Here is a 15652-nt window from a genome sequence, read left to right as displayed (position 1 = left end):
CACACTGCACCGACCCCGACTATTACATACCTTGAGGGCATGCGCGAGAATTAATTCCCCTCCATACCATCGGCGGCGGTAGTCATTATTCCTGAAGACAACCGGAAACCGCTTTATAGTTTGGCTTTCATACCTTTGTCGGCATACCCTTTAACGCTAATATCATACAAAGCCGAAACCAAAGAGACAAAGTCATCTTCCCGATCTTCTGTCCAGACAGACATTGTATGTTCAAATGCGGAGGGTACAGCAGGGTGACGATGCACAAAATGAGCGGGGGAAAAAAATGGTCCAGTCTTTACAACGGTACTGTTTATCCCCGTTACTCTTCTTGCCCCGTGAGCTGATTCGCCAGCTAACAGCCAATCACAGTGATCAAATGCCCCGACGCCGATTCAACATGTGGAATTTGCTGAAAATTAGAGTGACAAGTCATGTACTGAAGACTCATTTGGGACTTTAAGTCTACAATTTCTTAATTGGGAACCGGAAAAGTGACAGTATCAAAATGGTCTTATGACCCTCTAAGAACTAAGACATAGGATAAAACAGCAAGAACAGCAAACACTAATGCCATGCCGTTGAGCCATGTACTGAAGCCTCAGTTGGGACTGTAGAGTCTACAGTGTCTTGCAATGATGGGAAAATTAAGCTTCATGAAGCACTTGTGATATTTTTTGACTCCTCTAGATGGTGCTCTTGGTTTAAAGATAAAGGATCGTACAATGGAAGTTGATTACATTTCCACTGCATCTTCAAACTAAGATTGTCATCTAGAGGAGACAAAAATATCACAAGTGCTTCATGAAGCTTCATTTGTCCATCACTAGTGTCTTGGTTGTGAAATGAAAGGTCACAGTATTTTTTTAAATTAATTAATTTCTTTGTTTTTTTTTTCCTTTTCTTTTTCTTTTTTCTGGAGAGCTCATTATTGTTCATTCGGTAATTTTACCAATTTGACATGTCATCATCATTGCTCTCTCTTTTTTTATTTTTATTTTTTAAATTTTGTATGTGGGTGAGAATGTGTATGTGCGTGTGAGTGTGTATTCATTAGTTCACCTAAAACCTATTAAAAAATCCCATACCGTTCACCTAAACCGAACACTTCCAGCCAGAGTCGTGAGGCCGTCAAGAGACCCGAGGAAGGAGCAAAGAAAAGAAAGGAAAGTGAAATCCAGCACCGACCAGACACCACCCACCACCCACCGGGCCAAGGTCACAGTATTGATAACCGCTAAAACCAAAGAGATTGAAGACCCTCTATATGGAAATTAGCCCCTAAGCAAGGCCTTGTAGATTGGCCTGTGCGGTCTGGCAACTAGAAAAGAACTCACTACTTACTAAGATCCAAGGAAGTTGAATACTCTCTGTGAACCCAGATAAGAAAATTGGGCTCTGAAAGAAACACTGATAGGATAACCTTGAGCAAGGCACTATAGACTCAGCTGGGTCTATAAAGTCTACAACGACTTGGCTGGGAACCAGAACGTCAAAGCAAGGATCAAAGAAGCAGAAGACATGCTACGAACCGAGATATGGAAATTGGGAGTCTTCAGCAAAGCGTAGAACCGCCAGATGAAGACACTTGCTATTAATTCAAATGGCATCAGAAAAGGATTGCACAGAAAAGGAAATTCCACCGACAATTGAAATATTTCCACAGCACACATCTTGCAGATGTGTGCTGCAGGGATATCGTCACTATATTGGTGGGAGACATTCAAAACAGATGCATCACAAGCTGTAGCGCTGCAATGAATACAGGCTTTGGAATTCAACAATTTCCAGACATGACAAGAGTATACCATAATTTGTTTACGCTGAAAATACCACATTAACGGCAAAGTCACTTCTTAGATGAGTGGACCGGACGACTTCCACTCTCAGTCTACTTCTAACTTGAAATAGTCCAAAGTCTAATTATATGAGCAATAAAACAGTCCCAACCGAATGCAAACCTGTTTGCAGGCATCACTCAAAGAGACAAACCTGGGTTGGAGTTCAGGTCCATGGGCTGCAGACGTAGACGAGCCCCGCCGCTGCTGTCGTTGACCCCCGGCCCGCCAGTTCCACTTCTTCATCGGTTCTCGTCCCACGCCGCAAATAGACCCGCCGCCTTCTGCCTCTACTACAACACTCGCGCTTCTTGTCCCCCTTCCTTTCTTTGCAACTTGGCGTCTTCATACAGCTCCTGCTTTGCAGACAACTCTCACGGGTGGGAGAAACTTCATTGCAGCGTTCGGCAAATGCAAAGTCAGGCTGAGGGTAAGATTGCTTTCCCCTCAGGAAGTCCTTCCTTCCCAGAACTTTTTTTTTTTTTTTTGTCCGGAGAGCAGAGAGAAGGAGTGAAGGGTGGCGTACGTTGCTGGTCTCTGAGGGAAGTTAGAGGGGTGGGGAGGCTGGAAGCCGGTGCAGGGAAGGGGAGGGCGGGATTGAGGGCTGCGGGGAGGGAGTCGCGTCGTAAATCAAGCAGCCCTCCCCAAAGTGGAGACCTGTAAAACTGGCAGACCAGGAGCAGGCACTTGGCCAAATGACTCATCCACAGTGCTCTATAAATACAGACATGCAGGGTTTCCGAGGCCGCTGCCACTGGTAGGCCAAGACCGGGTAAGAAACTGACTGGGCTTTCTTACTCTCGTAGAAATGGTTCCTGATGACCCCCTTTTTCAATCTTCTCAGTGGTCCCTTTCGTCACTTTTAATCTGGGCGATTTCATTTAAAAACAATCCAGTGGCGCGCAGACCTCCGCCAAGAATGAGAAACCATAATTTGGATCAGCACCAAATTCTAGACATTATAGAGACCAATCACCTTCTTATACTTGACTTTTGTGATTAGGATTTATGCAGTTTTCACTAAGAAATGACATTTCCCTAAAGATTCAGGATCCATATTATAAACCGAATACTCAGCGAAAAATGGTTAAGAGTATTTTGCCTCATTAACAATAAAAGCAATAAAAATCTCACATTTTTATTGAGAAACCAGGACAAATGTCAAAAACATAATCAAAGCAAAAAAAATCCAGGTTGAACTGGAACTGGATTTGCACCTTAAACAAAAATGAGCACTTTTGGCATAATTTTCCTCACAAATGGCAATAAAACTGACAAACGTACATGGGAAAAATTGAAGAGTATCAGCTCTTGGCAAAAATCCACAACTAAAGTCTTAAAAAAGAGCTGCATGAAAACATTTTTTTTAAATTTGCATAATCCTTCTCACAACCAAGCAGCAACAAGATATTGAGATGTTGCAGAAAGTGAGACGTAAAAAAATTACATGAGTCGCACTTTGAAATAAACCCACAGACAAAAAATGGTAAAAACATTTTTTTGCATAATCCAACATCTGAATCATAAACAGGATCCATACCGGGAAAAAAAAAAGGTTAAAAAGTGTCTTTTGCATAAAGACGGCAATAAAAACATCACATTTCCAATGAGAAATTATAGGAAAAAAATACATTTCATGCAAACCTGCTCACAAACAAATGCCAATAAAAACTAAACAGTATCATGTCGTGAAGCAAACTGTTGACAATTGTCAGATTTTGCCCACCCAGAACACACGATTTGCACCTCAAATTTGATCCACACACAAAACAAATCGCCAAAGATTTGATCATAATCCTGCTCTGAAATTAAGAAACTGATAAAACTGTCACACCATGCATAAAATCCAGGATTCACATTTTAGACCAGATGTAACCCTGCTCATTAAAAAAGGAGCACAGCAAATTTAAGAGAAATTTCAAAAATGATCTCACAAAAATCCACAATCTACACTTAACCAGATCCACAGACAAAAAGGCCCCATAATAAAACTCACAAACAAATGCCAATCAAATCATAACATTTTCATGGAGAAATGAAATAAAAAAACAACAACAAAATCGGATTCTGCAAAAATCCTGGAACCACACCAAAAAAATCCTTAGCGTAACCTCGCACCCAAACAAACAAACATCGATAAAAACAGAACCTCCACAGCGGCAGTCATAACTTGCTGGCGAGCGGATGTAAAAAGGAAACGGGGAGACGTCCAAATATTTATGCAGCCGGACCAGTTTACATACCGTCGGTGTAAACATTCAAGTGTTGGACAAACAGACCCAAAAAAAATGTGACCTGGCTAACCTGATATGTGTGTAGAGTGTAATGTGCTCAGGGATACGCGGGGGGGTTACAGTGTGAGCCCCTCAATTTGTCTCTTATGTAAGCCATCTGGACTTCCCGTCGCACATTTCTTCCAGAGGAAGCTGCGTTCCCACACGATGCACACAAGACAGGAAGAAGACGGCCTGGAATGCGCTTTATCGGATCACGGATGAGAAGATATACATCGTTCTTCCCCAACATCGACCACATTGTGTGGACTATTTCCTCTGTTTTGACACATTTTTGTCACATTAAAATTAGGAATAACAATATGGCCTAAGTTATTGGTGAGTAAATATAGTTTTGCAGTATTATTTTAACAAGTTAAAAAGTTAAATAAATTGGAAAAAAATTACATTACCCAAATTATTTTCTTTGATTTCAAATCAATGTAGCTACTGTACACTCTAACTTTTTATTTATTTATTTTTTACGTTGCTGCCTTACCTATAGCGAGGAAGCCAATTTGTCAAATTTGAAGAGCGAGATATAATTTGTGGCCAAGATCTTAAATTTTTCGTATACATAAAAATAAAAAATTGAAAAATGAATAAGCAATTTTAGGCATGTTTTTCCACATACTTTTAAACATTTATGTGTTTCATACAAAACAAGTAATTCTATAAATAAATAAAGAAATCATATAAATAAATATAGGTCAAAATTGCTTAAACACAAAAATATAATCTAAAAAAGTATATAACAAAAGCAAACTTCATAGTTTTTCGATTAAATTTTAAGTTCATGTCGATATTTCTCGTATTTTTTTGAAAAGCACAAAATGTGTCCATGTTCAGAGTACATTTGCATTTTTTTAATGAAATAAAAAAATACTACAAATAAATGAATACAGTACAACATACAAATTTGAGGCCCATAATTACTCATATCCCCCAAAATGCAAACAATTACGGTCCAAAACAATACAATTTAAAAAAATTAATTTAAATTAGGATTGAGTGTTATGACTGTGTTTTGGGGTTGGGTTGATGCTATCAGTTACTATGCAGTTGTTATATCCTTTGTGATATTTGTATGATGATGATTACTATTTGCCTTATAATGTTTGATGATGATAATGATGGTTATCCGTTTTTAGTTTGTCTAGTCTTATCCAGTTACTATGTCCCTTATGATGATAATGTCGTCAGTTGCTATAGTCTTGTAGTCATTCTTAGTTTCTCTAGTCACTCTTATTTTGTCATGTTAGCCTTGATTCTGTCATATAGAATTGTGCATTGTCCTAGCGAGAGTTACTGAATGACAATTTTGTCAGTATGTCGAGTTTCCTCAGTTTCATCTGAATCCAGCACTGCTCTCCTGTTGTTACTTTGCTTTTATTAGTCAAGGTTTCTCTATCTATCTATCTATCTATCTATCTATCTATCTATCTATCTATCTATCTATCTATCTATCTATCTATCTATCTATCTATCTATCTATCTATCTATCTATCTATCTATCTATCTATCTATCTATCTATCTATCTATCTATCTATCTATCTATCTATCTCTCTACTGTTACTTTGTAGTTTTTTGTATAATAAAGACTCTGTTTCCCAACTCCCATATCTTATCTGCTTTGGGGTCCAAATTCTGCTCCTTACGTGATACTGAGGCTGAATTAGCCTACTTTTGTAAATGCACAAAATTTGAATATATCTTGAAGAGAAAATGTCATAATAAAATCTCAGGTCCATGTCGACACCTTAAGAACTTTCCTGAACACAGAAAGCTGTTCTGACCTGTGACCTGAGTTCTGCACACAAATAAATGAGTAGAAATCCAAATCGCTAATATGAGGGCAGAGTTGAGTATCACTTTTGAGTAGTGTAATCAACAGCAGGTTGTGACTGTGGAGTACGTAGAGTATAATTACACGTGATGCTAGGTGAGGTTAGCTTGAAGCAACATCTGTCTTGTAAATTAGTAGTGGCTGGCGCTACGAGACCATTGCCGCCAGATATGTCTGAGTCCTTCCCGAGCACGCTTGGCTTATAAAATTCACGCGTGCACCGCACACCTCACATGCAGGAAGACATCATATCCACAAAATCAATTTCACAACTTGCCACCACAGCTCAAATTCAGCCTCGCAGATTTACGACACACTGCGGCAACACCAATTAAATCACTTCATCACGCCGTGTTACTGCAAACCCACGTAGCTGCTAACTTGCATTCTGCTTGTGTAATGCATGCATGTAAACACATTTGCATTGACAGACATTTAATTTAAGACATTTGTAATGCTGCAAGACCAAGACATGTTTCATTGTTACTGTGAATGAAGTAAATATTGTAAAATACATTTTACCAATAATAATAGTAGTAGTAATAATAACAATAATAATAATAATAATAATAATAATAATAATAATAATATTATTATTATTATTATTATTATTATTATAACAGAACAAAATTATTACAACTAATAATAAATTAGCTACAAGGATACAATAATTATCTATAGCATATTATCTAACAAATCTTTATTTAAAAAGTTGGCAATTCAAGTAGATAAATTGAGCTAAGTCTTTAGATGAATATATTTTTGATGATGTCAAAATCGGTAAAATTAACGAATGAACAATACAGAGCTCTTTAAAAAAAAAGATTAATATATTTTTCATCTTCGATATTAGATATTTTTGTAATTGTTTTTCATACCATTTCTTTTTACTTGACACAAACTGAAGTGGTCATTTTTGCTTACTTCAGCATCCGATCACATTGACAAAATTCAGTGGTGGTGTGTTAGCCATTTAAAGTGATTTATTCATTCATCCACAGGCGTTGTGACACTGAAACGTCAGTGGCACAGTGATTGATATGCTTTATTGATTACTCCACCGGCGCTGCAATCTCATAATCGGAACTGGACATATTTTATTACCACGGGAAAATTGCTTGCGCGATTAAAAAGTAAACATCAAACCTTGTATACAAGTTGATGTTGCTGAAAATGTAAAATGTCACTATACTAACCTCTCATACCTTGTACAGTTGTGATTGTTTGATATTGTCAACCAAAAATAATTCACAGTCACACAAAATATATATTTTTTAATCACGAGATGCTCTGTGATTTATGCTTTTAATAAATATTTGCTTTCCTTTCGTTCCCTAAAGGCTGGAGTACCTGAGATGTCCACAAGAGGTCACCCTCGGCTTTATTTATGCCTCTTCTGTATCCTCATATCTCTCCAGCAATAGCCAGAGCTCTTAGAAAATGAGGCTTACTTACTTTAACTGAATTATAAGTTGGAAGGAAAACCCAGGAGAGACTTGTAACTTTCCAAACTCTCGCCGTAAACAGGTTTTATTGCTCGCCTACGCACGGCAACGTGACCCGCAAAAGGCTCTCATGGATTCGAGGAATGGGAAAGGAATGAGGGGGGGACGTTGTGACACAGTGAACTCAGACCAAACACTGCCAAAACGTTTGGACTTTTATCGTCATGATGTCGGGACATCACAGCAGGGAATGCTTCCTGTGTTGATGAATTACATCTTTTAATACATGAGAATTGGCATTCTTGTTCAAAGGGAACATATTATGGAAAATTCACTTTTTTTAATAGCTTGAATACAAAAAGTTGAGTCTTTGGAGTGCCTGCGCATCCATCAAGTAGGAAATTAAACAACCAAGCACATTGGCGGTAATCCGTAGTGGGGCTAATTTGCATAATAACTAGAGCTGTCAAACGATTACATTTTTAATCAGATTAATCACATTTTAGAATTTTAATTAATGACGATTAATCGCTTAACAAAAAAGGCTTTTCTATCCAAAAAAATGTCCTGCTAAATTTGAAGAGCACCAGGTTATGTGTTAATTCTTTTGACATTCAATGTTATGAGGACGTCTTCAAAAAATTTGGATCCACTGCACACGCTCATGCTCCTCTTTTTCTAATCAGTTAATTACTTGCATAATTTAAAATGGAAAAAAATGACCCCTATATTTTGACATGAACGAATATTCTAAATGTGATACGCAAACATTTATTAAATGCTTTACTTTAATGCATGTAATTATGTTTATTGCTCAAACACAACCTGTGCTACCTTAAACGTAGCCATCCACTGTCACGTTAAAAGATAATCTATGGTCAAAATTAATAGTGCGATTAATCTGTGTTAATTCATGATTAATGCGATCATTTTTTTGTGATTAATTAATCAGTTAACGCTTCAACTTTGACAGCACTAATAATAACCACCTTCAAGTTTTTCTACCCATGACAATACTGTATGTCTCCTTTAAGCGCAGGAAGAAGGTTGCCTCTGCTCCTTGTTTTTCCCGACCTCACAGATACCTGACATTCTTGGATGGATTAACCAGATAAAACTACAAGACCCGATCCCCATCAGTGGGATGCTCTGATGCAGGACTCAGATGTGTAGTAAGTCCGATCAAAATCACTTTGCCTTTTATGCAGAACCTAGCATTTCGATACAGCATCACGCAATCAGATGGTGAGAGGTGAGGTCATTCCTCTGCTGTGCTTCTGATACGACTTCAGAAGGAAGACATTTGCCAAGGTTTGCCATGCTACATTCAAAGACGGAAAATTGCTAAGGCGGGAAAAACGCCGGATTGTACAAGTGTAAAAGTGGATTACAAGTTTTTTTTATTGGGAAGATGTTGCAAGTGCAACACATTTGCAACCTGGAAAAGTGCACTATGCATACTGTACACGTTTAACGTCTTCCCTCTTTAGCTCAACATCTGGCCAGCTTGTCCCAACATGACTAGAATGTCACGGTTGCATCGGTGCCCCGCAGACAAGATAGACAGGATAAAGACTTAACTTGGATTGTAGTCTAAATATTAGCTTCTCGAGAACCACGTTCTCCTGCCTTGAACTGCGCGCACATTAAACAAATATCCAGATGTGAGAAGAAGATGAGGAAAGTTGAGCGGAACATGCACAAGGGAGAGAAAACAAGCGAGCGCAGGTGAATTTCGGGAACTTTTCCAAAACTTGACTGAAAGAGTCAAAAATAAAAAAGCAGAGTGATTCCAGCCTCGGGCGACATCAAGCTGCGAGACAACAGACATCTCTGTACGACTTTCTCCCTTTCCCCTCGGAAAGTCATCAACATATACCCCCACCTCAGCCCGCACCCTCCTACCGCCCCCATCACTTCCCGTTCTGTGTTCTGCACGGCAGCAGAGCAGTGGAATAAATGTGTTGTGCTTTTTCCTTTCATTCCTGCTTCTCTGAGACCTCTTTATTCACCTCCTCATAACAAGACACGTTTTCTGGATTCGGGATGGCGTAAACAGTCCTGGTAGTTTTCTGAGGACATGAATGTAGGAAAACAAGTTGTCAATCATAATTTTTTTTTTTTTAAACACCAAAAACAACCCAGATGATGTTAAGGATGGCTTTCCATGATCAAAATCAGTTACTACCAGATACTAATCCGAAAGTACTGCTTCTGGCTCGGCGGTCGAGCAGATTTGTTGTCATAACATTTAAAACTATGCAGCTAGAAATGCCCAAAATAACCTTTACATGCTAACGTAAGCAGACCTTGTTTTCCTCTACTGTATTGTTTTTTTGTCTCGTCAATCCATCCAATGCGACGTGGTTTTAACAATTATCCAAAATACATTTTCAAAGTCAAAACAAAGTGCTCCAACTAAGCAAGTTAAGCTGAGCTGAGGTGGTACTGTGCAGTGGAAAAATGTCATGCTTAAGACATATAAAGGCAACACAGGTGTGAAGTTGTGAAGGTGTTAATTCTGGAATCTCCAAAACCATCACTTTTAAGCAAACAAAAAACAGCATGTTTGCTAAAGCAATTTCCATTGATTTTTCAAGGAAATCAAGCTATTTTTAACACGTTAAGTTGATTAATAATTTGTAAATAAATAAATGAATGAATGAATAAATAGAAAGAACCAAATGGGAACTGACCAATAGTATAGATTTGTGGAACAAAATGAAAACGGACCAAATTTGATCATAGCAGGCTTCGGCCCGACGGCAGCGATATTCAATCCAAAACAGGACAGAAAGAACATGACACCTGGAAAAAAAGGAAGTGAGACTGAAGACGTGATTTTATTTTTATTTTTTTAACTATATACTCAGTTGCCTCATACGTATTGCATTCACTTGGAAAAAAAAGTCCTGTTTTTCCGACAAATTTTTTGGGGGAGCTTTTTGTGTTTGTTTGGGGGTTTTTTTCTTCTGTTTTTCTGAATATATTTTTTTCTGTTTTTCTGAGTAATTTTCCCCTGTTCTATAAAATAATTATTTTCTGTTTTTCTAAATATTTTTTTTCTGTTTTTCTCAGTAATTTAAAAAAAAGGGGGTTTTCCCTCAGAGATTAGAGAATAAACCACAATACAGTATAAACATTCATTCCTTTATTGAGAGCCAGTAAGTAAACATGGTCATGTATGCGGGAAAGTGTCCCCTTCCGCTATTAGCGAGTCTGCAACAAGTCACTTGGAATTCAGAGGTAAAAAAAAATTTACTTTGAAAAACAGAACACCAGCTCTGTTTTTTGGAATATTTTTTTTTAATGTTTTTTTTTTTTAATATTTTTTTTTTCCTGTTTTTGGGAATAATTTTTTTATTCTAATTATAATTATTAATTTCCCCCCTGTTTTTCTGAATTAAAAAAACTAAAAAAAAACAAAGCTCCCCCCAAAAAATAGTCAGAAAAACAGGAGTAGTTTTTTTTTCAAGTGAATGCAATACGCTTCCATAGCCTCGCACTATACCCCCCCCCCCCCCAAAAAAAAAAAAACCCAACATCTTTCTGAATGCAGTATTGGGCCAATTTCCTAAATGACGAAGTTGGGTGTGGCCTCATGCAGTTTCACTTCTCAGACCAATGAAGCAGAAACTCTAAAAACAAACCCCAATTATCTTTTTATAAAGTTTCAAAGCACAAGGAAACATACACTTGACTTTACATGCATTTCCCCCCCGTGTACCTAACTAAGGTGACAAATAGTTCTTAATATGACGTTAGTGCGCTTCTACACTGTAAACGCTGGGGGGTTCTATTTCTGTTCCTTATTAACAGACAGGAACAAATTAGGAGACAAAGTCGATCTGAAAATTTTCCACCTTCGGAGGTAGTATCAGAGCCCCAATAGAGGCTAGAATTTGTCTGTGTGTAAAAGAATATAGCGGGGTGTGAGGGTTTGCAGTTCTAACGGAAGTTAGACAGCATTAGTTTGTAAGGGAATTTCGCAATGCTGAGACATGGATGTGAAGTTTAACACTCGACACTCACTCCTGTCTGTTGTGTTGAAAGCAATAGGGCAATTCACCATCACACCACAGTCACAAGCTGTTCTCCAATGGCGCCACTTGTAAACGAACCGTTGCAGTTCATTTGACCGAGGCATTTGAGGAAACTGGGAAAAATGGCTTGGATAAAAAAATAATAATTCTCCTTGTGGGGTGCAACAGGAAGTCTTTTTCTCGACCACTGTAGTTTAGTAGTAGTAGTCGAAAAATACATAAACCTTGGGTATATGGCGGCACAACTAGTCAGAGTCAAGTATTCCATTATACTTATTGTTTACTAACATTCTGAATTGGTCCATTGTCAAGTTTTTTATGCGTCATACCAGATGCTGGTGCTGACGTTTATTTGCATTCTGATTGCGGGATTCTGTGTCGTGGCAATATCCTGCCTTGGCTCATTTAATCAACAACAAATGGGAGACCTCCTCCATTTGTCAGTAAACTTCATTAACTCTTTGACTGCCAGACGTTTTCAGAAAAGGGATGCCGTGGGTGCCAGCCGATTTAAGCATTTTTGACTGGTCTTTCAAGGTCCACAGAAAATTATGTGTTTGGACTATGGAAACACACATACTACCAAATGAAAGATTGGACTCTCATCTTTCATCAGAAAAAAAAGTTTGTTTCTACCTTATTCCGTTTTTCAGTAATCAACAATAGAAAATGGTTAGTTTCACCTCTGTTTTGAAAAAAAAAAAAAAAAAACGTCTTTTAACGTCTTTGGCACTCCTCCATTGGATTTTACTAAACGTTATTTAACGTTTTTGGCAGTCAAAGAGTTAACATTACTCTTTGGTAAATTAAATTAAATGACTTGGACGATTTTGTCCTACCTGGAATGACCTCAAAGAGATATTTTCCCGCTTCATCGCCGCTGCTTGGATGCTCGGTTACTTTGTTGCCAGGTAGGAAAATGACTCCCTGAGGAAGAAGAACAAAATGGAACATTTCAATGTCACGCTGTGAGTGTTTTGAGCCCAAACAGTCAGGATTAAGTTCTGACCTACTTTATGGTCATTTGGACTGAAGTGTGAGTTTTAAAAGACCCCGTGGTGCCAAATCGATAGAGGTCATTAGCAAGGTTCATGCTAATGAAGACAAGCTGTGGGTCAGTGACAGCGTTAACAAGATCAGAGGGGAGTCCTAGTTCCGGGGCACTTTAATGGGCCGTAACTGTGACAACCGGGAAGTAGTGGAAACCCCACCTGAGGCCCCAGATGAGGTGATTTCAGAGCTGTAAAAAAGCGGGACAGAACTAGGATGTTTCATGTGGCCGTCATCTGCAAAAACGCGCTGATGAACAGCACCAATGTTTTTTGCATTTAACTTTCATTGTGGTGGACTTTTACCAGGCAGGAAACAAGAGATGGCTTCAATGCATTTGTGGGTGTGGCTTTTGGTACTGGGCTGGCACTACAGTAGTGGCTCCATACTTTTAAACCACAACGCCCACTGACATCGCCCATGGTGGCCTTTTGTTTGCTGCGCACAAACCCGACCACAAAGACCAACCTTTTTTGTTTTTAACATTTGTATATTGTTGCTATGTTGGAACAGTCATTTAAAGGGGGGATGCTATAATGACAATGTCCCAAAAATACTAACAAGGGAGAAAAAAACTGCGCGAGACGAGTTTGAGGGATGTTCTGTATTTATAACGTGGGAATTTGAGCAAGAACACTGCACAAATTAAAGGTGAGGAATGTAATGTTAGTAATTGTTATTGTGCTTCGGAAAAAGTGACCTCCTACATTCAACCTAAACTCACTCAAAAATTGGAGTTGATGTGGATTTTTGTGAGTTTGGGAAATGACATAAGAAAGTTCTCTTAGGAGATGTTCCTTGTCATTTGATTGATTTGTATATACCGGTAGTCATATCCCTGATTTTTTTGGGACAATTTTGGGGGAAAAAAACAATCTGTTGCACCATTGTAACATATCCTACTAACTTCTTGAACTATCACCTACTGAACAAAAGTATGAATCGTTTTGTACATGTAAATTTTTGTGAAAATTTGAAAATAAATAAATAATGATAATAAAAACAAAAAAACAAGAAGGGTACAAAAGGGTAGTTTATGAATGTTGATGGCAAGAAATATCACATCATCATCAACTTGTATCTCACCGTGCCACAAAATTGAGTGGAATCTGGTTGAGGAGTTTTTCTGTAATCATGATGATCATAACGTGATGAAAACATAACATCCTCGGCGGCGGTACAGTTGAGGGCAGACCTCTGCCAAGGCCGGGTGATGCGAATGTATGAATTAAGCCGCTATATTTCCTTAAATATTCAGAAGACTGTTGAGTCAGGCATTTTCCAATATAATATTGACTTGCAGCATGGCTAATGTTACACCCACTTCAGGAGATGTTCCTTTCAGAGAGAGATGATATTTAGGATGCAAGACAATCAATCCTGCCAAGGATTTTTTTTTTTAATTACAGGTTGCAAAGAGAAACACGTTAATAAGAGTTGATGACTCGCAAGTCGTTGGTCCTTAGTGATTGGCCGGTTGATGACCACTAAGCCCCTTTTTTTTTTTAAATCTTCTAATTACTGGTGTCCAGCCTCAGTGGTCTTACAGAGTCAGGAAGTCAACCCCAGTGGGAGTTCTGGAGATGTCAGTGAGTTCCTGTTTTTTTCCTGTAAATCATTATATTAGAGTCATTGGCAAAGTAGTAGTCAATAACATTGTGGTAGAAAAGTTAGATGGCTTCTTCACTGGTTAACATTGACTGGAAATAAGTATTGATTATTTGTGGCTCAAATACTCTTGTCTATGATGGCGCATTAGGGCCACGGATAAATATATTATTTTAGAGGGTGGGCGCAATATTCCGGGTAAAAAAAACTCACAAATTTGCCACTTTATAGTCGCAAATTTGCAAGTTTATAAAGTGGCAAATTTGTGACTTTATAAAGTGGCAGATTTGCGGGAGAAAAAAAACTCTGAAACTTACGAGAACATAGTGTACTACTCGGATGTTTGTGCCAATACTTTTCGGTTGGGTTTTCAAAATTAAAGCGTTAACTGATTAATTAATCAAAAAAAATATTGCATTAATCATGAATTAACGCAGATTAATCGCACTATTAATTTTGGTCATAGATTAGCCTTTAGCGTGACAGCGGATGGCTACGTTTAAGGTAGCACAGGTTGTGTTTGAGCAATAAACATGAATGTTTGCGCATCACATTTGGAATATTTGTTCATGTCAAAATATCGGGGTCATTTTTCCATTTTTAATTATCCAAGTGATTAACTGATTAGAAAAAGAGGAGGATGAGCGTGTGCAGTGGATCAAAAAATGTTGAAGACGTCCTCATAACATTGAATGTCAAAAGAATAAACACAAACCGGTGTTTTTCAAATTTGTCTGGAAAAAATATTGATTACAAATGCCTTTTTTTACTAGGCGATTAATCGTGATTAATCAGAATTCTAAGATGTGATTAATCTGATTGAAAAATCTAATCGTTTGACAGCTCTAGTTTTCAAATAAGGAGATAGTAATTGCTTTAGCAGAGATGAACCATATGATGTTAAGCATTCGCTCTTTGAAGCATTGGGTACAGTCAGCGACAAAGACGCCTTGCTTTGCGAAGATGCACACCCTAAGGATCAAGCATTTAAGTTCATTCGTTAAAATGTATATCTTGTACATTTATGTTTCCAGAATTATTATTTACACATTCATACATTTTGTTATTTTTTTGTACAAGTAGCTAAGTTGATGTGTCGAATCTGCTACTCTCCGTCATTCAGTAGCATTTACCTAAAGTATGCTAGCTTCTGATTGGCTAGTGTTAGTCAGCTGATAGGGTATCAGGAAGTGTTGTCGATCTCGCTGACGTGTATGACGAGTAAAGTTTAAGTAGAGAATGAATCGGTCTCCATCCTGCCTTTTTAATTTATAAACAGTGTCCCATTAACCACCAATAAATCCTCACATTATAACTACATTATGTGTATTGTCGTAAGTTTCTGCATTTTTTTTCTCTTGCATATTTGCCACTTTATAAAGTCACAAATGTGCAATTTTGTTCTCGAAATATTATCCCCACTATGAATATATATATATATATATATATATATATATATATGTGGCCCTAATACTGCGTCGTACTTGCCCACTGTACACTGTGAAAATTCTTTATTGGCCTTGTCCCCCCAAAAAGCACATCTTTGAT

At 37.9% G+C, this 15652-nt stretch overlaps 1 protein-coding gene across 3 annotated transcripts in view; it reads right to left on the bottom strand.

The window, feature by feature from the left end:
• Nucleotides 1–15652, bottom strand: part of arhgap24 (Rho GTPase activating protein 24) — a 56488-nt gene that overhangs the window by 16749 nt on the left and 24087 nt on the right. For 2 of the 3 annotated variants that reach the window (XM_077585449.1, XM_077585450.1), the window contains one exon: nucleotides 12286–12373. In XM_077585449.1, coding sequence (XP_077441575.1) covers nucleotides 12286–12373 — 88 coding nt within the window. Of the gene's footprint in view, nucleotides 1–1992; nucleotides 2320–12285; nucleotides 12374–15652 lie in introns of those variants that run through there. The other variant, XM_077585452.1, reaches the window with a different exon arrangement.

The sequence above is a fragment of the Vanacampus margaritifer genome, chromosome 14, assembly GCF_051991255.1.
Source record: "Vanacampus margaritifer isolate UIUO_Vmar chromosome 14, RoL_Vmar_1.0, whole genome shotgun sequence".
Classification (NCBI taxonomy): domain Eukaryota; kingdom Metazoa; phylum Chordata; class Actinopteri; order Syngnathiformes; family Syngnathidae; genus Vanacampus; species Vanacampus margaritifer.
This window is presented reverse-complemented; position numbering and strand designations above follow the sequence as displayed.